Below are 26,409 nucleotides of genomic sequence, written 5' to 3'. Positions count from 1 at the left end.
ATTCTGGAATTTTCAAACTCCGGCTCTTATTTTGGAAAAACTTTGAACCGGACGTTTTGATTAAAGTTCAACCCGGAAGTGTTCGCCCTGGTTAAACAGAAGTAGTGTAATCTCCACTGTCGGCACGTGTGAAGCTGTCAAAGAAGCTTTAACCCACATGACATCAAATTGTAAGTTTATAGTTATATAGTAATACATTTGAGAAACGCCATTAATTGTAAATATTAGTCTGTTATGATTTAGATATAAAAACAAAGACCTCTGAAGGCAAATCAGCTAGCGGCTAAGCTAGCTAAAGTAACAAGGCTACCTCAGTTAAGATAACTTAAGCTACGGTTAATCGTACATTTGATTCTATATGTCAGTATAACAAGTTCAGCTGATGAAGTGCAGAAATACATTTTATTTTGTTTGTGACAGGCACTGACTGGTGACCGTTTCCTCTGCGATCATGGCTGATGCGTTCAGTAGCAGCTCGGAAACCGTTCTTCAGCGTGTCGTAGACGTTACAGCAAAGACAAACACTCCTGTGGAAAAACTTGAAGAGTTGTATCAGATCAAGGACACCTGCGGCTTCATCAGTGATGGTCAATTCAAAAAGGTGAGGACTTTATTTTAACTTATACAAAACCTTTCAGTCCATTGGTATGGTCTTGCATCAGCCTCTCTCAGAAAGGCTGTTCAGATTAGTATCAAGCTGGTCCTCTACAGATCATCTGCAGCTGGATTCCTAATAGTCCCAATGTTATTCACTGAAACGTAAGGGGATTCAGCTTTTAGATAGTGTGGTACTGTGGTACTCTCTAGAACAGTCTGCCAAAGAGATCTGTGGGACTTTAACTGAGTGAACAGCTTTAAAAGGAACCGAGGCATACCTTGTTAGCTGGGCTGAAGGTGCATCGCTATTTGTTGCTATAGTTTCTGTCTGAATGACTCGGTTCTATACTGCTCCTCTGTACCCTGTGACTATTTATTGACTTGCTTATATTCCCAACATTTTATTGTTTATTGCTGTAAATGTAAAATATTTTAGTTGTATTATTATCCTTTGTGCTGTTTTAATCTCACAGTTTGAAGCACTTTGGGCTGCAGACTTGTATGAAAGATGCAATATAAATGATTTATATACAGACACATGAAAGGACCTCTTTATCTTGTTGAGATATGAAGGAACACCAGATGCAAGCTTAAGTTCATTAGTCTAAAATGAAGATTGTTCACAGGTTGCTCTGCAGTTTCCTGACGAGCTGCTGGTGGATTCAGTTGCCATCGCAGCAGAGATTGAGAGGAACTGTAACGCCACACCGTTCATTTTAGGAGACACGTCTTATGGCAGGTAACCCACCAGGTTTCAGTCTTAATAATGCATGCAGGATACAGTACATGTGTCATTTGTAGTTCAGTGATTCTTAAAGTAAAGTGAGGTGTCCAGTGGGACCTATTCTGATGTCTCGGAGACAAAAACACATGTTAAAGAGTTTTTGTGCTTTAAATGTGTTATTTTCCACTTTGATCATTTATATTGCATTCTCTCGAGCAGTTGCTGTGTGGACGAGGTGGCTGCAGAGCATGTTGGAGCCGACTGCATCGTGCACTACGGCAGCACCTGTCTCAGCCCGTCGACGAGGCTGCCGCTGATGTACGTGTTCGAGAGGAGAGCGGTGGATCTGGAGAAGTTCTCTTCTGCCTTCAGAGAACTTTACCCGGACACACAGAGTCACATCATCGTCCTCTACGACGTCAACTATGTTCATGCCACAAGTAAGCTGCTCTGTAAATCCCTACGGGGTTCTCTGATGTATAAAGGATGAGTAGACCGATGTAGAGATTGTATGTTGCCTTCATGACATTTCCTGATCTCTGAACAGTGAATGTTTTTCTATGACAGCAGTGAATTGTGAACTCTCTGGTTTTGTTTGCATTTTGTATCTTCCTTCACTCTAAGTCCTCCCCGTGTTTATTGGATGCATCAAACAAAGGCAAACTCCTTCTTACGTTAAATGACTTGGCAATATATCTGATCATACATCATGAAATATAAACACTATCAAGCCAAAAAGTGTTAAAATCTTGCTTATTTACATCTGAAGGTATTAAAGGTTTAATGATTTCCTCTCGGTGCCTGAACACATCGTGTTGTTTCATGTTTTCAGATGATCTTCACACCCTCGTCTCTGCGGAGTATCCGAACCTCGTCCTGTCAGAGCTCGTTGTGGAAGGGGAGCAGTGTTACAGCCACGGCTGGATTAAAAGACCTCATGATGACACCAGCGTGTCTGAGCGAGACAACAGTCAGGTTGTTTGTCAGTTTGGGAGGAAGTTCTGCTTGAAAAGTGGTTCAAGCTTAAAGGATTACAGTATGTTCTACGTCGGCCAGGAGGGGGCGACGCTCACTAACTTCATGATGACCTGGAATCGCTGCTCGTTTTCTTCGTTTGACCCAAAAACGATGACAGGGAGGACTGAGTCAGTAAGCATCAACCGAGCACTGATGAAGCGATACTACGCTATAGAAAGAGCTAAAGATGCTAACGTGGTTGGCATCCTGGTTGGGACACTCGGTGTGGCCGACTACCTGAATGTCATCCAGCAGCTGAAGGAGACAATCCGCCGAGCCGGCAAGAAGAGCTACATGTTCGCCATGGGGAAACTCAACGTGCCCAAACTGGCCAACTTTCTGGAAATTGACATTTTTGTGTTAGTGGCATGTCCCGAGAACTCGCTGCTGGACTCCAGTGAGTTCTATAAACCTGTGGTGACACCGTTTGAGATGGAGGTGGCCTGCAACACCAAGAGGGAGTGGTCGGAGGAATACGTCACAGACTTCAGACATCTGCTGCCAGGTTAGGCTTCATTCACATCTTTATGTTAAAAGGCCGTATGGATATTAAGAGAGGAAGCAAGGTGTTTTTGCCGAGGCGGTGGGGCTGCACGACATGGAACAACAATATATTCAGAGACGAAGATTATCTCATCTTTGAAATTCTGATGCTTTTCCTCTTCAGTTATTATTGTTAAAAAGATGTAAAGAATTAGTCCAAGCGAAATAGATTCAACCTCTTTCCTCCTCCTCAATCATTTCTCCACGTCTGATTCTTTCTTTTTATCTCACACGTTACCAGGTGGGCAGAGTCATGTGCCGTTAGCCGATCAGCAGGAGGAGAACGATGAGACGGACGTGTCTTTAATCACAGGAGCTCTGCGCAGCCACAACCTGTTGATCAGTGCGCCTGCAGAGTCCTCGTGTGGCTCCTCTGTGGTGCTCAGGAACCCGACTCTGACTGTGGCCAACACCAACTCAGCTGGTACGAGACTCAGCTGCTCATAGGACACAGTTCGACTCCGTTTCAAAGCATAAATATGTTTATTGTAGAATATCACACACACACTAACACTTTGTGCATGTTAGCATTTCTCTAAACAGCAACTTTGGTTTACTTGTAACAGTCTTGCACTTACACATTTATAAATATCTTGTATTAATTACACATGTATTCTTTGTCTTTGCAGCATCTTTCCTGGCAGAGCGAAGCTGGCGAGGTTTAGAGCAGAAGTTGGGGGAGACGCCGGTGGTGAAGGCCGTGAAGGGCAGGAGAGGAATCGCGATCGCCTACGAAGAGGAGGGAACGTCTTCATGATCAATTACCTTAAAACAGATTATTTAATCATGCCTGGCTGCACTTACACGTATTTAATGTTTATTGCTGGTAATTGTTCTACGTTGTTAGTAATTATTAAATGTTTTCATAATATTTTACACATTCTGACTGTTTTTTTAAATGCATTTTTGACTCAAGCACACAATGATTAAGTGACTCGTCAAAAGGAGTTTCACTGGTTCAGGGCAGCAACTAAAGATCATTTTCATTATTAAACATTACTTCTTTAAATTGCTTATTTTGTCCAACCAAAGGCCAAAACCTAAAAACTCTTCAGTTACTTAAATGATAAAGAAAAGCAGCAAATCGTCACATTTCAGAAGCTGGAAGCAGCAAGAGCTTTTTCTCTTGACAAATGAGAAACAATTAAACGACACATTTGGCATTTAATTTGTGTTTGATCAATTATTCATTGCAGCTCTAAATGAGTTCAAAGTTTAAATGAGTTGTTTTGGTTGGGGGTACCTGTCCTGTACTCGATTACCTGCTTCTGTGTCTCTTCTGCTAACGTATTGATTGAAATCAGTGGACACTGAGAGGAACTTCTTCCACAAAGGCAGACGGAAATATTCCAGTGTTCCCGTTACACTGGCCCTCCAACCAATCCTGGTTAACTAAAGAAAGGAAGAATTTATTAATTAGAATCATATTTCTCGACCAAATCACAGAATTTGTTTTTATTGATGATATTAACAGTGAAAAGAAAAGAGTCTCACTTCTGGAGAGTAATGTGATTGTGTCTCCTTGATGGAAACTGAGATCCTCTGGATTTACCGACTCGTAGGAATGAAGTGCCACAAAGTGAATCTCTGTCTGAGGCTCTCCATCAGTTCGCTAAAAAAAAAAAATGCTGACAATTATTTCCTAATCAATTTCACCACAACACAAGCTGAAACAAGAGATCTTTGTTTGGAATCATGGTGGAACTTTTACTTCTCCAGTGTGTGACACTCCCAACCATGGTCCAATTTAAACACGTTTTTAGGGTCTAAATGATTAATAGGCACAAACGATTGGAGGAGATTTCTTCATCCTGCAGCAGCGAAACAGGCTGTAATGGCTGCAACATAATCCTTGATGGGTCAAAGGTCGTCCACTAAAAGTTCTTGTTGTTTCCACTGACAGGCTCAGATTGTTATTCTAAGTGTGTGACAACATGACAGAAAGGATCCCTACAGAGATAGACCTTTTTGTTACAGAGGAAGATGATTGTTTTAACCACACACAGACGTTACATCGCTCTCTGCACACACACCAGACTCCATTCAGAAAAACACTGATTTAAGCTCACAGGACACAGCAGCTGCTGGTGTACCTCTGACTTCATTATTGTGACTTTTGTGTTTTAATTAGTTATTTCTGATCTACCACGATATATTTGTAACACACAATAACACTAACTAACTGATGGAGGCAGCTGTAAACCAACAACTCCTGATGCGCCCGACTGCAGGACCTCCATGAGGATGAAACACATTGTGAAAGGCTCCTCACATGTCGGTGAATAATGAAAAGTTTTAACAGTCTCAGTGTTGCTTTCACCCTGACAAACATGAAACACTTGTAGCATTTATTTATTTATGAAGAACCTCAAAGTAAGAAGCAGGTCCCATTCATATATATTCAGTAAGACACCATTCACTCACGTCTTTGGTGTTACACCACACGGTGATGCGTCTGTCTTTGGCACGACTCCACACACTCTTCATCTCTGTGCCGGCATCGATTACACTCTCACCTGATGCCTCTGATGTTAAACTGAAACAAGGAGTTAAATACTTTCAGTAAACAAATTAAGCTTTATTTATTTGTTTTTTTAACTGTACACTGTACCTCAAGGTGATCGCAGCAGATGGGAGATTCAGTTTCTTGCTGACTTTGTCAATCAGTAAGGCATAAGGAGAGTCAGCCGGCACGGAGACAGCAAAGGTGAACGTGAAGCGCACTTTGACGACACATGAGTTGTCTGCAGGCTGCGCTTCCTGGAAATAATGAGAGGAAACATCAGTGGAATTAAGTGACAACAGAAATATAAAGAAATGGTTTTAGGCGTGAGAATAAAAATGTATATTTTGTTATGTCAGGAAACAAAGCTTGCTTTCTCTAAATAACAAAAAGAAACACTCTTGCTCTCAGGATAAAGGTATTTAAAATAATTTACTGCTCTTTGCATGTTAAAAAATCCACTTCAAACACTTGTAACACCTAACATCAGCTCATGATGTGGATTACAGGTGTGCAGTGTTTATCTAGTGAGCAGGAGTAACCACATGAAGGATTAGAATGAACATACCTTTGGCTTTGTGTCTCCACTGCTTTTATCACTGCGAGAAACACCTTCAATACAGACCAGGAGTTTATATATCGGTTAAATTGTATTTGCAAATACTTCCTCTTACAGTACAACAGTTGTTACGACACACTGAGTCAATCAACTGCCATGCTATGACGAGCGTTATAAGAGAGAGTGTCTCTACCTTGTTTCCGTTCAGGTCTGGTTGGTGGCTCTCGAGTTGGAGGCACAGAGACGCCCTGTCCCTGGTAAACAGCATCAAATTAATGCCGTTCAAAATACAGAGATAAAAACATGAAGATGAACAAATACATTTCATCAATTACCGTTTTAATAACCTGCAGAGTTCATTCAGAAAATAAGACAAAGTTACTAACTCACCTCGTTCTGCTTAGAAGCCATCGAGATCTCCAAACACTCCAGGTAATTATACGGAACGAGTCCCCTCTGTGATTGACAGGAAGGATTCTCTTTAACATGACATGAATGATGGTTTCAGCGCATCATTAAGACGCGTACTCACTCGTTCATTGAAGACGACAGAAGCCCAGTTGTCTGCTCCTTTCTGCAGCACAAACACGATGTTTCCCGGCACCACGGCGAGCTCGTCGCTGGTCTCAGGATCAAACTCAAACAGGACGGTGTGGGGTTCTCCCTCTAACGCCCTGAGAGACACACACACACACACAAGCTGCTGAGGACGCACACACATTAATCCTGATTATAACTGTAATCATACATGTCTATCCTGCTGTTTTATCGGTTTACAGTGAGTCATTTCAAACACTTTCCTCTTGTAAAATTATTACATTTTATAGCTTTGCCCGACGCTTTTCCCCCTACTGACTGTTTTACATTAAAATCACTCTATGAACAGTGAACAAGCATCTTTAATCTGAAAACCTTGGCAAAGATTAAGGAAGTTCTCAACAATGTGTGTCTACAGTAAAGCTGAGTGAGAACGTTATTATTATCATTATTCATCATTGTAATTATAATAATATATTTTAAAAGAGCATCAAGTTTCTACAACTTCCAAGTGATTGTTGTACCTTAAGACCTCAGGTTCTTTTGGACGTACTGGATTATCTTCTACCTGTCAGAATCAGAATCCAGTTTATTGCCAAGTAGGTTTACACATACAAAGAGTTTGACTTGCACGTGTGTATAGAATAAAAAGAAGTAAAAGCTATTAAACAGTAGCACTCCTACTTTCAGGGACGTTAAATAGAACAAGATAAAATGTAAACAAAGACACAAAGCATCCAATCATTCATACACAGTCTTTGACAAGACGCCAAGCTGCTTCGGTGCCTCTTGAATTCTTGACATTTTCTATGTAATATATTTTAGATATAATAATATTAAATAATAACTAATAATAACAAACTGGCTGTCTTGTTTTTCACTGCCATAGAAGAGCTCATACGTCACCTGTGGCTGTAACGGAGCAAATCCAATGAACTCGTCCTGAGGAACGACAGAGGCCAGCAGCTGGAAATGACAGAAAACAAGCGAGTTATGTGTGTCGATGTCGATTCATTCAATGAGCTGTACCTAAAGTCAGTCAAATGGAAATATTTCACACTAATGCTGTAACTGATTCAAAGGTGTGTCATCATATAAAGTGTTACCTTTGCTTTGCCCAGGTAGTCCTTCTTCTCCAGCTCAGCCACATAGTGCTTGTTAGGTTTAAAAAGCACTTTGGACGGAAACTCGACCGGTTTGAAAAGTTTCTGTTTCTGTTGGTGGAAATTAACATGTCAAGCATTTCTGTCAGGGAATACAATTCTCATTCGACAGTGAACAACGTGGCTACGCTGGCTGTGCCTCATCCTTGAGCCTTCGCTGATCATTTGTATTTATTTTAAAACACATACAGAGGAATTGTACTACGAACTGGTTACTGGAAAGTCAGTGTTAACTAATTCTTCAGTTACAGGGCTGTGTATTGGCAAGTATCTGGAGATACAAACCTACTATATATAAGGGTTGAGATAAAGCCATGTGCATCTAAAGTGTGGTTGATTGCATCACTTTGCTTTTAAGTACTGCCGTTAGAAAACAGAGTTGTTTGAGTTTGCTTCAGTTGGACCGATCAAAGTCGAATTTGCCTGAGGAGCTGAATATTTTTCAGTCTTTATCATGAATATAATCGTTCTACAGATCTACAGATATGGTGCAGGTCAACAAAATATGTTCTTTGTAGCTTGTTAAATTCGTGTTCCTGAGGACTCTGTGTTTTTAGTGAAATGCAGACGTGGACTGACCAGCGTGGATTGCAGAGCTTTGTCGATGGCGTTGAGCTTAGTCTCCGTCTTGAAGTCGAGCGCCTTCACGAGGCTCTCCTGAGCTTTCTCCCAGTTTCCCAGCTGAGCCTCAGACAGGGCCATGTTATGGAGAACCTGTGCAGGATGCATTGATGTTACAGTTAAAGCCTGTCACTATTTGAATCGCTCTGACATTTTTAAATCCATTAAGCATAAATCATTAAAAAAAAGATTGAATGCTTTAATTTTCTTACCTCACATGCAAATAATTTGTATCTGAGGCCGAGTGCTTTGTAATCGATCAGCTGGTTTCCTCTCAGTGTTTTGAAGGCATGCTGGAAATCACCTAAACTCTCCTCATACCTTTGAATAGTAATAAAACTGTGAATTGCTCGAGCATGGACCGACCAATAAAACATGAAAAGAGGAAAGTGGAGAAATTATCATACAAGCACAGTGTGTCTCGTACAGAGTGTTCTAAAATCACAACGTTAAATACGACAAATGATTTGGACAGTGTAAAGATGAGTGTGGCGTCTTCTTGCCTCTCTTTTCTGTAAAATGTGATTCCTCTTTGAAAGAAGGCGACGGCCAGATGCTCGTCCTTGCGTATGCTGCAATCAAAGGCCTGTGAAATATCAGAAAATACTGTAACTTCCTCTAGAAGAAAAGAGAAACGGCCAGCCCTACTTCTTCTTTCTCAGTGACTTGCACTTTCAGACTGCAAAAGATCAGAGCATTTCATCTTATCTTCATTTGCTACATCCAAAAAAAGATTTAACTTTCTGTGATATTATAAAATAAATACCATAGACATTAGTGTCCAATGTTTAAGCTTGCACTCACCTTTTCAGCAGCTTCCAGGTCTTGGTTTAGAAGATGGAGACAGCCAATGTCAAAACAAATTTTGGAGTTTGGTTCCTTGATAGAAAGAAAAATCTTCAGTGCTTCTGCCAAATCCCCTCTGTCCACACAGGTTACAGCCTCGTCCCACTGTCGCAGAGTGTCCAGAAAAGACATGTTGGCAGTTTAGAGTTCACTGAGCTAATGACCAAATTAAGGAAGTTCTTCTGGTTCGCACCAGGAAGACCAGGAAATGAGTCACAGTTTCAGTGTTGGTACATTTACATTTGCATCCCAAACTGGTTTTAAAGCCTAACGATTGTGGCTTTACAGAGGTATAGTTTCCAATTTTAACTTTCTCCTCTTGAGCATAAAAAGTCACACATCATAAATCATATACCTTAATAACTATCTCCACAAATGGAACAGTCCTTTGTTGACTGTCTATTTTTGGAGGCATGAAAAAAGAGACAATTTGAAGGAAGAAATATTGTAAACACATGTTTTTTGTGTTACACCGGAAGGAGTTTTATTTTGAAAAAAGACCATCTTTACAGCTCTCTCCTTTCCCGGATCAGTATGTCATTTTTTTAAAAACTTCTTTTACAACTTTATTGAACTATTTATCCATCAAGTTTGCAACACTTTTTGCAGACATGGACTAAAAAAATAAAGAATACTATTAAAAGTAAATAATATCCCGTAAAAGTTCCTGTGGTCAGATGTTTAAACAGATGTTTTTTGTTTGGGCATTATTGTAACATTAAGAAATAGAAGAAATACTGTTTGATATCGACAGTCAGCAGTGAAGAGATCGGAATTTAAATTTGCGATCATAAAATTTGGTCATAATAACTAGAAAACATACCAGATAGTATTGCGAAAGATCCTTGTCTTATTTAGCAAATCCAAACAATTCATTTTTTCAAACTGATGGTGTCTTTTAGCTATCAGCCTGTGTAACGCTTTAAACTACAACTTCCGTTAAATTCTTTTGAGAAATACTTGCCTGTGATGAGCCAGTAAACCATTAGCAAACACCATTAACTCAAGGACACAGTATCTTATTGTATATTCTAAGAAAACACAACAATGTCACGAAAGCATAATGCGTTTTGATGCTTACCCTTATTCACTGTCCAGTGCAACACGAGTAAATACTGCTCTTATTTTTAAAGGAAAATTACGTATTTCCGTTTTAATGTGGACCAGTTGCATTGACGCAGCCGTCGCTAGCTAAACAAACATGGCCCTGCTACTTTATCAGACATCGGACCTTTATGATACGTAGGCAAATGAAGAAGGAAAAATGCAGCGATTAATAAGAAACGTGCCACATACAGGTGTAGACGGAGAGCGGATGAATTATTAAGTTGGTTAGCTTAGTGTAGCCTTTTGTGACCGTGTTTACATATTGCTAACTATACAGTTAGCTAATGTAAGCTAGCAAGATGGACCTTGGAACAATGTTGTACAACAATTTAAAAGATGTTACATGGAGCACGACGTCCCTGCCGTTAGATCAACTTGTCAGTGCTTATAGGCTGCCTCAGATTGTCAAGCTGGATAACGGTTAGTAACTTTCAGTTACACCTTCTTATGCTAGCTGCTAAAGTGCTTGTTAGTTAGAAGCTAAGGTAAACCAAGCCGTTGGTTTCGCATTTTTTGCGGTTGGTTTTGTCAGTGTAATTCTCATTAAAATGTTTAATAAAATATGTTTCTAATTATAAAGATTTAAAACCGCGTCTCTGTCGTTTAGCCACGTTTGTCGCGCAAAACTAACTAAATATGACCGTCTAGTAAGTCTATGTTATTGTATAGATGTCCTGTGACCTCTCTGCTGTCACTCTGCAGCAACGTATGTGGATGCAGTAGGTTATATTTAAGACAGCTATTGTCTTACTAGTAATAGTATTTCCTGTTGGGACAGCAAATACAAACACCAGAGGACTAGTAATGCGTAGATCAGCGACTACATGAACATGAGTGCACTTCATGTGCAGACCAAAGTCATTTTTAAAAGAAATCAAGTGCAGGGGTAGAAGTGACAGTAGTGGCAGTATGTGCCAAATTTAACTGTTCCATAAAGTCTGTAAACTCTTCTTTGGTCTCATTTCTGAAGCAAAGAAGACGCATTTAAGCAAAACAATATGCCATTATAAATCAAAGGTACAGTACACTTCATTTAGAATAAAAGCTAGAGATTACTCTATTATGAGGTCAGTGAATGAACATTTACATGTTAATTATGGTCGTCACTTAGAATCGAAGCGATCATGAGATTATTAATCGGTCATCCTCTGTCCCGCTCTGCTAAGCCTCTCCTGCAGAATTTCAATGGTGCATTGCACTTTTAAATAGTAGTGCTTGCTTTTAGAGAGGTATGGATTAGAACATTAGTCAGTGTCCTTGGAGAATAGTGACTTGAGTGTGCGGAGTAATCCAATGCCTTGGCATGAGTGGAGCAGCCGCAGAGGCTCACATGTGGTGCAAAAGAGGGAACAGACTTTATGGCATTCCTCAGCATGCTATTATTTATTGTATATAATCCTTCAAAATATGTCTGTACCATGGATGTTTTCAACTCATTTAATGTTTTTATGATCCACATTATCTAATCAGACTTATTATTAAAACAATTAAAGTCTGGTAATGGCTGCTGTATGGTATCATACTTTCTCTATCAACAAAGATTTTTAACAATTAATTTTAATTTTGCAAGCATCAGGCACATGGTGTGTAACATGACAGGTGTTCCACCTCTCATCCGAATGGCTTCTTCAGTTCTAAACTGACTGGTGGACGGAGCTAGAACTGAAGAAGCCTTTCGGATGAGAGGTGGAATGTCTTCAAGTACTTCAACCAAGTCCGGGTGCCTTTTGGATTAAGTTTAGGAAAACCTGACCTGGATGACTGAGAACCTTCACAGACAGACAGTTGTTGATGTTTAATGACAGTTAAGATTTTTATTCTTCAAAAGGTGCAACAGATAACATTACATTTTTGTCAGTTGCACCTTGCAGCGTCACAATATCTGTGTTGAATTCTGCAGGTCAGTCGGTTGAAGGCCTCAGGGACAATGACTACCTCTTAATTCATTCCTGCCGTCAGTGGACGACTATTACCGCTCACAGTCTGGAGGAGGGACACTATGTCATTGGGCCCAAAATAGAGATTCCAGTTCACTATGAAGGTGAGCAACCTCTGCATCCATACTGGCTGCTGTTGAATTGGCTTGACTTTCTTTTTAGATGATCTTTCTCTGTATATATTCCAAACCATGTGTTTGCCTTCATCAGGACAATTTAAGCTCCTGGAGCAGGACAGAGATGTCAAGGAGCCGGTGCAGTACTTCAACAGTGTGGAGGAGGTTGCCAAAGCATTCCCTGAGAGGGTTTACGTCATGGAGGAAATCACTTTCAATGTGAAGGTACGTCTGATCTGTTAAAGGGATTGTTATGACTTGTTATGGTTTCTGTACCTTTAACTTAAATTAATATCCTTTTTGGACTTTCTGTTAGAGCTGAGCAATACTTTGGTTTTATTAATTATTCCAGGTGTATAGGTTAGGAGGGCTTTAATGAATCCAAATCAATTTTCACTTTTAACGTGAGTAATTGCAGTAAGTGCTAACACTGCTTCCCTGAGCTTCATAGTTCTCTTAAAGTTCTCTTAACACTTCAGCATGGCAGCATGTGCTTATGAAGGAGTGAAGTTAATTCCAAAATGTCTCTTTAGTTGTCTAGAAGTGGTTCAATTTTGGTTCCTTAAACAAACTACAAGTCTGACGCAGCTACAATCCCCGGCTCCACAGGTGCCCTGCCCTCATATCAGCACCATGTTATCAGACAAGGCAGATTAATGTGGAAGATTTCTAGTTGTATAAATATCTATTACATCACTATCTTTTGCTGATTGAGTTAGCACAACGGTGACTGAGCCTCTGACTCACTGATGAAACATGCAGCAACAAAAATGAGGTCTTTGATATTAATACTTTAAGCTGGGACATCATGAAGACTGCTGCTGTCTAACCATCTTTGTTGGGTCTTCCAAACACATTCATCAGAAACGTTTAGGGATTCAAAACCTTAAACTTTTATAAACATTTATCTAAACATCACTCAAAAAGCGTGATGCAACACTTCCTGTCTTTCAACATTTACACAGAAAGCTGTTGTTAATACACTCTGTCAGTTTGTGCAGGAATAATTGGATTTCTAAATATAAATCAAAGATCAAAAGCTCTTCTTAATGTCTCCATGTCCTGTTTCACAGATGGCCTCAGGGGAATGTAATGAAGACACTGAAGTTTACAACATTACTCTGAGCACTGGTGATGAACTGACATTAATGGGCCAGGCGGAGATCCTTTATGCCAAGACCTCCAAAGAAAAATCCAGGTTCAACACCATTTTTAAGAAGATTGGGAAGTTAAACTCCATCAGCAAGATCGGACGAGGAAAGATGCCCTGTTTGATCTGCATGAACCATCGCACCAATGAGAGCATCAGCCTGCCGTTCCAGTGCAAAGGCAGGTTCAGCACCTGCAGCCCGCTGGAGCTCCAGATGCAGGACGGCGAGCACACTATCAGGAACATCGTGGAGAAAACTCGCCTCCCCGTCAACGTCACTGTACCCAGCAGCCCGCCCCGCAACCAGCACGACCTCCACCTCATCCGCGAGGGTCATCGCTACAAACTGGTCAACATTCAGACCAAAACAGTGGTCGTGTGCTGCATTCTGCGAAGCAACAAAATAATCCCCACACACTTCCCCTTCCACATGGCCATGCCAAGGTTTATTATTCCGGAGGAGCTGCTGCAGGGGGAGCTGTGGCTGGAGACTATGGTGCATCGCTGGTTCTCCTTCTGCCAGGAGCAGTTCGACATAGACGACTACTCTCGTGCTGTCCGGGATGTGCGGACGGACTGGAACGACGATGGTAAAAGCCCGAAGAAAAGCAGCGGGAATGGTAGCTGCAGTGGAAGCAGCGGGGGCAGCAGCACATCCAACGGGTGCCCCAACCACATGCACATTCCCAGCTCTTTAACTTACGCCCGGGATGAACTCACCCAGTCCTTCCACAGACTCTCTGTGTGCGTGTACGGCAGCAACCTGCACGGTAACAGTGAGGTGAATCTGCAGGGCTGCATGACGCTGGGTGGAGACTGGGCTCTTCTCCCCTCTGACAGCATCGCCCCAGACTCAGGAGAGAATGAACACTTTTTCCCCGAGCTGTTGGACAGCACAAACACACAACCGTCCCTCCACAAGTCTGACGTCCCGTACGAGGAGCTGTGGTTGGATCACCTGAGAGGTCAGATCCCAAAACAGTCCTTAGGCGAGGGACTTCGAGGCATCAACAACGGGTGTGCATCAACAGCCGCGCTGTCGTTCCCTGTCACGTGTCCTGTCGGTGCAGCAACCAGCTCAGACGTTTCTCTAACTCCACCTCCGGTCCCGCCCAAGTCTGAAGCTGTGAGTATACCTGTAACCTGTTAGACTTAAAGGTGAAAACCTTAAGAGTTCAGTCTTGGTTTGTAGTTTTTCTGTGGCTGCTTAGCAATAAAAGCCCCACCAGTTGAAAGTTTTTATGTGAAGCAGCAGCAGTGTGTTCTGTTTGTAACTTCATACCGAGCTAATACAGTTTAATTTTGTGTTCAGACCACAGGCAAGATAAAGTTTTGCATATACAGCCGCTGAAGTGTTTATCAAGTATTTTGCATTCCAATATTATTTACCAGTAACAGCGAATGGCAGCACTCCCTAACGCCTAATGCTAACTTGGTTGTAGTAATGTATAGCTGTTAGCCTTCTCCGCTGTTGTTCTCTCTCTTTGCATTAAAGATTTTAAACCGTAGAGCTGCGAGTGCCCACTGATGGGGGCAGTACTTAGTTTTAACAACTCTACCAGGTTCATGTCCCATCAAAGTTTAACTTCTCTCATCTTATCTTATCTTTGGTTTGTCCTCCGTTTCTGTGACAGCAAGTGAATCTCAGTGCTGGTTGGACTTTAAACAATTTCACTCTGTGTTGTCATTTGGCTGCCACCAATGTGTGTCTTTGTGTTGACTTTGTATGAAATGGCAGATAAATATTTGTTGTTCTACCTCTCATATTCAAACTGTTGATTTTTGTGTCCAGGTGAAGGAAGAATGCCGTCTTCTGAATGCTCCACCGATTCCTCCACGGAGTTTGAAACAGATGCCGTCAGTACCGATCCTGTCAAAGCCTCGGCAGCAAGACACTCGGTCTCCGAGTCCGACCCTCTCCTATTACTCCTCTGGTCTCCACAATATGTAAGAAGAAGTGGAACTTTTTCAGCTCGATATTTTACAAAAATAACAGGAGACTAAATTTGCTTTGTAAAAAGTGAGGTTAAAATTCAGACATTTCAATTTTTACAGGCTAATTTAAGATGCCATGTCACAGTCGTAGAGAAACATGCTGCTCTGTTCAGCTGCCTCCACCTTGTTCTTTTGTCGATGTGTGCCTTGCATATTTAATCTGACCCTTCATTTATGTTTTCTGAAGCCAGGTCCTTTCTTTCATATTTGGTGTTAAATGACGTATACAGTTGAGGTCAAAGTGATGAGCCCCCCTATGAAATTTTAAGTCTTTTTCAAAAATTTCCAAAGTGCTGTTAAACAGATCAATTCATTTTTAAGACAGCTTTTCCAAACATCGTAGTTTTATTTTGGATGCTTACATCATTTTACTTGCTTACATCATTTTACTTGCCTTGTGTCCTTTTTGCTGGATAACAGCGTGCAGTCGTTTGTTGTGGTTTGTATCGAGTCTCTGACACATCTCCTGAGGAATCCCAGCCCACTCTTCTTTGGCAAATCTGTCAAGCTCCTCCAGATTTGATGTCTTCTGGCATGGACCCTGGTCTTCAGTTCACCCCACAGATTTTCAATGGGATTCAAGTCAGGGCTTTGTGCAGGCCAGTCAATAACGTTCACTTTGGTTTTCTGGAGGTAGTTCTTCACCAGGATCGACGTGTGTTTTGGGTCGTGGTCATGTTGGGTCATGTTGGAATACAAAGCGACGACCCAGACCCAGTTCTGCTGCTGACTGCTCGAGGTTTTCTTTCAAAATCTTCACATATCCTTCTTTCTTCATGATTCCTTCAACCTTGACGAGATTCCCAGTTCCAGATGCACTGAAGCATCCCCACAGCGTGATCGTCCCACCAGCGTGTTTAACTGTTGGGACGGTGTTCTTTGGGTTATATGCCTCTCTCTTCTTTCTTTAAACATAAGCAACGTCTCTATGGCCAAAGCACACGCCTACAGTGTGCATAATCTTTCTGCAGATTGTCCTTAGCATACTTCAGTCTGGCTTGAAGGTGTCTCTTCTGTAGAGGTGGAGTTTTTCTTGGCCTGCATCCTCGCAGTCCATGTCTGTGCAGGGCTCAAGTGACTGTCTTGTTTGACACTACAATTCCTGACTTGGCTAAGTCATTAACTCGTGTTTTGGTAGTTGTTCTCGGGTCTTTAGCGAATCTCTCAGTAGTTTTCTTTCCCGAGTCTTTGAATTCTTTCGCTTCCTGCCTCTGCCAGGCTTGTTCTGTACTGTGTGGCTCTCTTTGAATTTCTCAATGATACTTCTCACTCCACTACTTGACACTTGGAAACGCTGTGATAACTTTGTGTATCCTTCTCCTGCTTTGTAAGCATCAGCAATTCTTTTTCTCAAGTCTAAACTGAGTTCTTTTGTTTTTGGCGTGATGCTTTCTCAAGTGACAGCTCAAACCCTTAATGACTTTTTATTCTGTGTGTAAAGTGTAGGACAACCCTCAGTTTTAACTTGATTGATTGATTACAAGCTGTGAGCATTACGAAGTTAAAGCACATGATTGCACAACAGTGGTTTGTGCTTTGGCTCAATAAAAAGGTCAGTTCTTAAGGGGGCTAATAATTTGGACCTCAACTGTAGGTACAAAAAGTTTTTGACGTTCTCCAGGAGGAACCACAACAGTCGTTGCATCGCTCTCGTTAAATCCATTAAACTCCACTGACAACAGGAGATTCTGTTCTACTTCCGACTTGATCAGTTAGTTTCTTTATTTTGCTAAAGTTGTAATCCAACACAAATGTAACATGCATTATTCCAAACAACTATACTATTAAAGACAGCAGGAGGCGAAGAATTACTGTTTTTGTCAATGGAGTCTGGCTGCTTTTCAAAGAGTGATAACTGCTGTTCCAGAAGCAGACGTTGCATCTCTCTCTTCAAAGACACCAGACTCCATCTAAAAAAACACTAATTTTAGCTCACAGAACACAAGAGTTGCTGATCTACCACTGCCATTATCGCTTAGTTTGTTTGTGTGGCTTTTCAATGGTCAGTTGTAACACACAATAACACAAACTAACCCAACAAAGCAGCAGTAGAGCAGCAGCTCATGTGTTCTGTGAGGTAAAATGACTGTTTTTCTCAATGGAGTCTGGTGTGTTTGCAGAGAGCGATGTAACGTCTGTTTGTGGTTAAAACAATCATCTTCCTCTGTAACAAAAAGGTCTATCTCTGTAGGGATCCTTTCTGTCATGTTGTCACACACTTAGAATAACAATCTGAGCCTGTCAGTGCAAAAAGTGGACGGACTTTGATCAGGAGCATTTGCCCCCAGGAATTAGGTTGCAGCTATTTGCCCTGTTTCATGACTGCCAGCTGAAGCAATTTACTGGAGCAAATCTAAACCTTTTTTTTTTTTACCTTTTAGACCACAAAATATGACAAAAGAGCCCAGGTGTAAAATACCAAAATTCCCCTTTGAAGTCAGAACACTGAAGTTTGTCTTTAACCTTCGATCAGTTTCAGCTTTTTGATATCATTTTTTGATATTGTTGACATGTGACGAGGTTTGCTTGAACTACAGACTAATCCCATGTGTTTCCTTCAGTAGTGGAGCGTGTGAGCAGGAGGCGGCCGACCCACAAGAGCAGAGTCATGTGTGCTCCCCCTGTATCTGGGGTAAATCCAACAGCTCTGAACCAACCGCCACGTTGTCCAGCGGCAGCCTGCCATCTGACGGGATGTCCTCAAGGTTGTCGTGGCCAAATAACTTCAGTGGAGGAGAGTCACACGGCATGGATGAGTTCCTGCCCTCCAGCTGTCGAAGCTACTACAGCTACCCCAGGAAGAGAACCCCGAGCACCTCGAAAACCTGCACGTCCAGCCTGGTTGACTTTGATGGGCGAGAGCATGCATACAGCAGTAAGGACTTCAGGCTGCAGAAAGCTTCTCTGAACCAATTCTGCACCAAGTCTTCAAGTTACAATTCAGAAATGTACAGAGACAAGCCGATTGAAGAATCAAACACTAAGCAGAGCCTCTCTTGCCCCATTTTACCACCAAGGACACCCAAAGCAAACGCTATAAAGAAGTGCACAGATTTACCGACAGGATCGACCTGTGATGGCACACAGGAAACATCGGACAGCTCACTAACTCCGGGCACTAACGAGGTCGTTTCCCTCTCTAACTCATTAACTCCTAACTGTTCGTCCTGGCAGCCCCCATCCAGTCTGGCCGGTCTGTCTATCGAAGAGGTTTCTAAATCTCTGCGCTTCATCGGCCTGCCAGACGACATCGTCTCTCTGTTTGTGTCTGAGAAGATTGACGGGAATTTACTCCTGCAGCTCACTGAGGAGATTCTGTCTGAGGACTTCAAGCTGAGCAAGCTGCAGGTGAAGAAACTCATGCAGTTCATAAACGGGTGGAGACCCAAAATATAACTAACAGTATGTGACACTAAAGCCTGCTGTGAAGTACAGACAGTCATGCCTTCAGTATATATGCTATGCACACCAAGCCACAAAGAGTTTCTTTGTATAATATGAATTTATCTCCTTGTTACTATAACATGGGGGGACTCGTCCCCACTTTAAGTCTGTGACTGCTATTTACTAACCGAATGGAATCATCGGCACTTTCACAAAGACATTTTCATGTCAGCTTCTTAGTACATTTCTCTTGAAGCCTACAAGTGTTCATGCCATCACACACAGTCAACTAATTTGAAGTGAAACACTGATGTGACAAGAACATCTGCTTATTGAGAAGATTGTATGATTCAGTTCTTGAAGGGAAGTTGTAGTTTTTTAAACTTGGGGCAGATGTTTTACATGTTCAATGGTTAAATAACAAACAGGTACAAAAAGTGTGTGAATGTCTCCAGTAGATGTGTTCATCCTGCAGCAGTGAAACAGGCTGTAACGGCTGCAACATTATCCTTGATGGATCAAAGGTCGTCCACTAAAAGTTCTTGTTGTTTCCACTGACAGGCTCAGATTGTGTGACAACATGACAGAAAGGATCCCTACAGAGATAGACCTTTTTGCTACAGAGGAAGATGATTGTTTTAACCACAAACAGACGTTACATCGCTCTCTGCAAACACACCAGACTCCATTCATAAAGACAGTATATTAAACTCACAGAGGATCTCAGTTCCGTTGTCTTTGGCGGCACCTATAGTGATAAACACTAACTGCAGCAGCACACTTCAGATATCCAGACAGTTTCGCATGTGTGACGTCCACGGTCGGCTCCGGTTGTAACTCTTGATTTTCCTGGCTGACGGTCGCTTTCCTTTTCAGACTGTTTGCTTCATCTGAGCGTCGAGTTTGTTTCTTCTTCTTTGGATTTTCACTTCTTGTTGAAGTTGTATCTGTAGTCATCCATCTTTTCTTTGTTTGTTCAGCCATAGTAGATTACTGTTTACTCGCAACACTTGCAGAGAGCGGAGAAGCAGCCGCTTAGCTCCGCCTACCCTCTCTGGCAGACCAACCACTGCTGGCTGATGGAAAACGCGTCACTAACTGGGCGCCGCCACAGACACCCAGCCCATAATAATAACGATATACTGCAAATGCAAAGGCTTCCATCAGTGGGCCATAGGCTCAGTCACCATGTGTTACCTCAGTCAGAGATAGATAGAGACTTACAGACATTTATTTAAGTGAAAATCTTGAAGATTATTACTTTAAATCCAAAGTAACTATTTAAAACAGCAGAATCACTAAACCCCCTCACAGCCTGTTTCACAGCTTGTGGATGAGGAAATCTACTGGAGCGATTTTACAACCTTTTTGTACCTTGTTATTATAATAAAATATATTTAAAATAGAATCCAGGTTTAAAAATTCCCCTAAAAGATAAACTTCTTGTTCTTTAAAGAAAATCTCTTTATCTAAAGCTCGGTCTGCATCGGTGAACATCCACTGATGTAAACCTGATCTGTGGGTGTCATACTGATGCACACTGCCTTAGGAACTGTCAACATGTGAGGCCAGCTGTGAAAATAACTGAACATGATCTGATTTTACAGCTTTAAAAAAAATCTAGTTATAATAATTATGAGAATAATATGAAACCAAAAACATCAGTTTTTCATGTAAACTTTAAAAACACTAAATTTAAACCAGTTACATTCTGCTGATAAGAAACTAAATGTTCATCCGTGTCTTTGTGTGCAACATGATGTCATTTCTGTCATTATGCAAACTCTTTTTTTCTATCTCTGTCCTTTAATCTAAAGTTAAATTAACTTTTACTTCTTTCTTGAACCTAACACACGGTCACTTTGACTGACTGGGGCCTAACCAAATTAAGTCCTTACTCTTAAACTAACATGCAAATAACCACCAGAGGTCACGGACCATGGCGGTCTACATGAATACAAATTATGCATCATGCACTTTGGAAGATTTCAGACTAATTAGTTGCAGAGAAGGTGATTAAATATAAAGTTATAGTGCTTTTTCTAAACGGTACTTCTCCTTTGTTCTCCCTGTATCTATAATGAGTGTTTCTAATGCAACATGTCTGCGCCTTAACCCAGAGACCTTAAGATATAATGTTAATGTTAATAATGTAACTCTGAGAAGATGCTCCTGACGTAACGGATGCTGAGCGTTTCCCTGAGAGGTCGCAAGCTAAAACCGATCAGTTCAAATGACACACAGGTTTTTATGGTACCAAACTGAGTTATTTAATTTATGCAGCTGTTGAACTCATTTACCACAATGTAAGAATATGCAGAACAGTTCATGTCCGACTGTTTGTGTGGCTGATTTATAAAGGTGCCTCAGCAGCAGCAGCAGCAGCCTCTGCACAGCACAGGTCTGCTCTGTTGTTTTATTTCTCCCTCTCGCAGCGGGATGTTACATATTTTACTTGATATTTTTATTTTGTAAGTGCAAATATAATGTCATTTTTTAAAAGAAAATGATTACTAATGTTATGTTTAGTGAGCAAAGAAGCTCATGTTCAAATTTCTGTTTTGTATTGTGTGTAATGTGGGTTGTATTTGGGTAAATTCATGTATTACAATAACACTTGGTAATGTCAGTCACACTACATACACAGTGACCAAACAGTAATGTTATTAATATGCCTCCTGTCCAGGTCATTCTGCAGATGTCCTGTATCTTGATGGTTAAATGGTCTCCATCCCTTCACACTATCATTACATGGTGGTTAATGTCCTATGCAAAGTCACTGCAAAGAGACGGAACAACAACAGAGTATTACGTGATGACATCACATTTCCACAGTGTTCATTCAGGAGAATACGAACACCAAAGTCAAAGATTTAACCTGAATAATTCTGAGATACAAACTGTGAACACCTTAAATGCACCATCATCACGCTCTTAATATGAAAGCTGTTGAAGATGTCTGTTAACTCTCTGAGGGCGGATGTGGAGGGCTGAGACTGCGACTCCTGGTGTGATAACGTTGGTCAGCATTAATGAAATCTTGACGTTTTGATCTTTCAACTCTTGTTTCCTGTTTTTGATTGTAATCTATTAAAAATGGATTAACTGATGATTGTGGGGTTTTATGTTCAGTGCCGCTCATCAGAGCCCAATCGATACTGATTTAAATTAATTGATGAAATTAATGTTTTAATGAATATTTTACATTAGTGCACATGCAAGTAAACTCCTGCACACTGTCTAACTGTCAGAAATACATTTATTAACTTGCATCATTCGGTACCAGACCTTCATCAGTCTGGTACCTAATCATTGCAAGCTAATAAATGTATTTCTGACAGTGTGCTTGAGTTCATTTGCATTTCCATCTCTCCACCCTTCACCTGGAAAGGGTTGTCCTGTTCGACATCCCCTCGGATGATCAGACGTTTGGGACGGCGAATGGACAACATCCCCTTTACCTGCAGGACAGAAATACACACCAACTCACAGAACTGTGCGCTGTGTTCTGTTTTGCAGTGAAGAACATTAAAGGCGTACCCTCTCATCAAAGCCCGTTATTTTAGCATGATACTCCGGCAGAGGTTTGGATCGGCCGTCATATTGTCCTGCAAACAGGAAAGAAATCTTCATTAGTGATCAATTACAGACCATAATAAACACAGAAATTAGTAGAAATAATCTATAACAACATCTATAAACAAGACACCACCAATGTTTCCAGAGTTCAGATCAGCCTGATCTCAGCAGTGTGAAGGTTACTGACCGGGGATCTCCAGCTCGTTGCTGAACGCGTCGGCTTTGAATCCACTCAGCCAGGGCGAGTACTCCTTCAGGTTCCCGGGCTCCTTCTGAATTCCTCTCATGGAAGCTGCCAGCTCTTCCACCTGCTTCAGCATGCTCTTGTCCTTCCTCTTCTCAAACAGCTTGCTGCCTCTCGAGCCCAGCACTTTCTCCACATCTTTGGAAAATTTCTGCAATGAAAACCAAAATAACAGTAACATGAAATATTGTTGCTGAGGAGCTGAACGTTCACTGTTGAGGGCTGTGTGCTCTTAATACAAAATAAAAAGTCTCCAAAAGCCCGAGATGATGTCCTGAAATGTTTTATTTGTCCACAAGATTTTCAGTTTACTGTCAAAGAGGAAAAGAACCAGAAGATATTCACACTGTAGATTAGAATTTGAATGTAAAAATTCTATCAAAGAAAAAGAAACTCAAGATCAAAGCAAAACACATGATCAAAGGAATGATGTCATAGGTCATTGGCAAAAGTTTATAAATGCAGCTCTTCTGCCAGTCAGAGGTATATTGCTCAGCCCTTGATATACATATAATTACATATAGCCATATATATAGCCATATTATATCAGCCTTGAGAGAGAGTAATCTTCATCATAACAAACAACAAGCTAAGCGATATGGAGCAAGAGAGAAAGTCAAAAGGAAAGGCCAAAAAAGTGCCTGCAAAACCGAAGCAGCAAAGTAACATGAAGGCAGAAACTCAGACCACACAGCAGCAAAATAACAATAAGGCAGAAACTCAAACTGCAAAGGTGGTCAATGAGTTGAGGGAGTCAATCAAGAATAAGACTAGAAAAGTTCTTGAACAAGACTATGAACAGCTGCATGAGGCATACTTAGCCAGAAAGAACAGGTCTAATAAGGAGCTGGAGCAGGAGCGATCAAAGTACTCGCTTCTCCAAGAAGAACTGGAGAAATCTGAAGCCAATTTCGCTGCCCTGAAGAATGATCCTGAGGTCCTCGCTGTCAGAAAGCAGGTTGACGTCCTTACGCGAAAACTGGAGAAGGAAGTCAAGGCCCATGCAGACACAGTGATGCAGAACCAGGAAGTGATTTCCAACCTGAGGGCTGAAAAGGAAGACCTCCAGCTCCAGCTTGACTCTGAGCAACAGAGTAAAAGAGAATGTGAGGAAGCAAATGAAGCACAGAAAGTCCTCCAGGAGAGCCTCACAGCTCAGCTCCAGCAGATGCAGGACACATGCAAGCTTCTCCAAGACGAACAGGAGAGCACCAGAGTGACTTGGAATGAAGAAAGCCAAAAGAATGACGCTGAGATCCTCACTGTCAGACTGCAGATTGACGTCCTTCACAATGAACTTGAGAAGGAAGTCAGGTCTCATGCAGACAAAGTGTTGGAGAACCAGCAAGTTATCAAGAATTTGACTGCTGAAAACAAAGCCCTCTGTAAGAAGATGGAGGAGATCTGTACCATAAACCTCACCACTATGGAGAGGGAAAGTCTTTATTTAAGAGCGGTAGAGGACCTGAAAAATCTGCTTAGCATCCAGACCTCACTCAACCTTAAGCTTTGCAATGACCTCAAGGCTGAGAGAGAGAAACATCTGCCTCCCCAAACAGCTATCACCAGCTGTGAGGAAAAGCATGGAACTGAGCCATGCCAGCAGGAGGAGAATGTTATGGACTCTGAAGGTAAGACCTTAAAGCAGGAGTTATCCCTCCCTCAAGCAGTAACTGTGGAACTTCAGGAGGAGGTTGAGGTCCCAGTGACAAAAAAGAAGTCAGCCTGGAAGCGGTTCAGGCACTTTCTGGGGTTGAGGAAACCGCAGAGGTGGAAGAGAAACTCGTCCACAACTGCTGACCCTCACCCCGATCCCTCTGACCCCTCCATAACTCCCATCTAGTCCCACTCCCATCAATCCTCCCCACCACCACCCTTTGGGTTTTCCCCGGGTTGCTCCGGTTTCCCCAAAATCACAATTTAGTCACCTATATTTCAATAACATCTGAAAAATAAATCACTAAAAATACAAACATAAGATTTCAGCGTCGATGGTTTAATGAGGTTATTAGTATCAATACTGTCAAATTATTAAATAAACCCGTTGTCAAACAGGAACTTGTTAAATAAATATGCTTATTGTCATAAAAGAAGGATATTGAATTAATATTTGGTGAAGAATAATAAAATGTCATGCAGAATTAAAACAAACAGTTTACTGTATGGTTTCAGCTACTTTTGAGGTTTTTCCACAAGTTTAAAGAGTCATACTCAGAAATCAAAAAGTCTTGCTGGTATTATCTACACATGCTCATTCTTTATGGAACATCGTTCATTAAAATTTACATGATTTTCTGTGAGATATAAGAAACTTTGTTGCAATCAGAGAGGAGAAGAAATCAGTTCACAACCTTTCTCACTATTAGCTGACATTACAAACCAGCTCTTTGTCTTCTTTTTGTTTCTCCTTTGTGTTCTTCTTTTCTGCACTGTGATTTGCTGCTGAAAATATACGTCCCTGACACCAAATGTGACCTCTATTAACCCTCACACACGCTGTTTTTTTCCTGCCTTATTGTTACAGTGCTGTCAATTTAAACTGCACACAAAGAAATAAAAAATAACTAACATTCTTTTTGAATAATCAGCATGGTTAAATACACATCAGAACATTCCCTGCATTTACAATTAACTGCAAAATAGAGTTTGCCATCAAATGTCCAAATTCTCGTTGTTGGTTGAGGCGTTTCCTTTGGAGATTTTGCAGGACTTTTCCTGCTGTTGCTGCCCCCCTGGACTAACCTGCTAAGCCCTGAGGTTGTGTTTGTTTGGACCAATGACTGCATGGACGACACGTCTCGAACCTCCTGCAGTTTTAGTAAAGTGGAGCAGGCGCTGTCATCTTGTTCATTTGCATCCAGAGTGTGTGCAGTAGAGAACGGCTGGTGGAGCCACCATATTGACGTTCCGCCGCTTCGTCTACCCAAAACACACCTTTACCTTGTGGTCTTGACGTGTTGGAGCCCTCAGGTGGGCTCAGTCTGCAGCAGAACAGCTTCTCGGGTGTGGCGGACAATACTTATTAAATAGAAGGTGAGGAAACTGAATTGTTTTAACAAAGCTGGCTTAAAGATTATTTGGAATTTGTATCTATGGAGCACGCAGCATCACTCCTCGATGGTCTTGGCAGTGGCCGCAGGGGTTTTCTGAGCCTTATTACATCAGCTTTGAATAAAAGGCCTTGATGGCAGTTATACAGGAAAATGTGTAATGTTTATCATCCTGAACAGAGAGTTTTATCTTACTATCCTTTGTCTTTTTTTCTTCTTCATTTTTGTAAAGATACATTTAAAAATATGCACCCTCAACCTCCTGTTCCAAGTCTTGTCCTGTTGAAGGCTAGCTGGGTTTCTGACCTGATGCACAATCAGTCAGATCCTCAGTGCCTGCCTCACAGAATCTGGCTTTCGCCTTTGTGTATTTCTTTTTCTTTTGTTAGTTGTTTGTGGTTGTCTTTTGTGTGTTGTATCGTCTTTTCTGGGTTTTGTTGGATTATAATTTTGTAAAATTAAATAAAATATAACATAAAAAAAAAACAGCAGCCATTGATCCTGAATGTGATCAAGAGGAAGATGGACTGTCACAAAGCCGAGCTGCTCCAAGAACGGCCTAACGTCACCCAGCAGCCCCGTGACCGACTGGAGGAGAGCATGCAGAGATGCATGAACGCTGTCATTAAAACCAGGTTATTCCACCAAACACTGACCTGTGAACTCTTCCTGAGTTAAAACATTAATATTCTGTTGTTTAAACATGAACTTGTGCAGAAGATAAGTTTTCACAGAAA

General features: G+C 41.4%; 3 protein-coding genes across 4 annotated transcripts; 2 read left to right on the top strand and 1 right to left on the bottom strand.

Annotated features, from left to right (window-relative positions):
- Nucleotides 1-83: 83 nt before the first annotated feature.
- Nucleotides 84-4,025, top strand: dph2 (diphthamide biosynthesis 2). Its single transcript, XM_069667032.1, has 7 exons — nt 84-170; nt 421-601; nt 1,224-1,336; nt 1,541-1,761; nt 2,154-2,843; nt 3,123-3,305; nt 3,511-4,025. Exons 2-7 carry the CDS (start codon nt 452-454, stop codon nt 3,636-3,638), a joined length of 1,485 nt encoding a protein of 494 aa, XP_069523133.1. The 5' UTR covers nt 84-170; nt 421-451; the 3' UTR covers nt 3,639-4,025.
- On the bottom strand, nt 3,346-9,251 carry ncf2 (neutrophil cytosolic factor 2). 2 transcript variants are annotated; one of them, XR_011308557.1, is made up of 16 exons: nt 9,069-9,251; nt 8,768-8,850; nt 8,477-8,585; nt 8,223-8,357; nt 7,587-7,694; nt 7,387-7,446; nt 7,005-7,048; nt 6,476-6,617; nt 6,334-6,399; nt 6,137-6,197; nt 5,953-5,996; nt 5,493-5,641; nt 5,306-5,417; nt 4,376-4,493; nt 4,125-4,273; nt 3,346-3,610 (listed from the first exon to the last, which is right to left on the bottom strand). XR_011308557.1 is itself a non-coding variant. In XM_069667031.1 (16 exons), exons 1-15 carry the CDS (start codon nt 9,240-9,242, stop codon nt 4,182-4,184), a joined length of 1,497 nt encoding a protein of 498 aa, XP_069523132.1. In that variant the 5' UTR covers nt 9,243-9,251; the 3' UTR covers nt 3,346-3,610; nt 4,144-4,181. The 2 variants fall into 2 exon arrangements, 1 of the variants encoding a protein (XP_069523132.1); XM_069667031.1 differs by having other exon boundaries at nt 4,144-4,273.
- A 1,052-nt stretch (nt 9,252-10,303) lies between these two features.
- Nucleotides 10,304-19,775, top strand: garem (GRB2 associated, regulator of MAPK1). The gene is made up of 6 exons (XM_069667030.1): nt 10,304-10,637; nt 12,118-12,258; nt 12,365-12,495; nt 13,344-14,546; nt 15,213-15,367; nt 17,977-19,775. Exons 1-6 carry the CDS (start codon nt 10,517-10,519, stop codon nt 18,809-18,811), a joined length of 2,586 nt encoding a protein of 861 aa, XP_069523131.1. The 5' UTR covers nt 10,304-10,516; the 3' UTR covers nt 18,812-19,775.
- Nucleotides 19,776-26,409: the final 6,634 nt, after the last annotated feature.

This window comes from Semicossyphus pulcher, unplaced genomic scaffold (genome assembly GCF_022749685.1).
Source record: "Semicossyphus pulcher isolate SPU_LCO1_2020_fin unplaced genomic scaffold, fSemPul1.0.p SCAF_18, whole genome shotgun sequence".
Lineage (NCBI taxonomy): Eukaryota > Metazoa > Chordata > Actinopteri > Labriformes > Labridae > Semicossyphus > Semicossyphus pulcher.
Note: the sequence above shows the minus strand (reverse complement) of the source record. Positions and strands in the feature narration are given on the sequence as shown.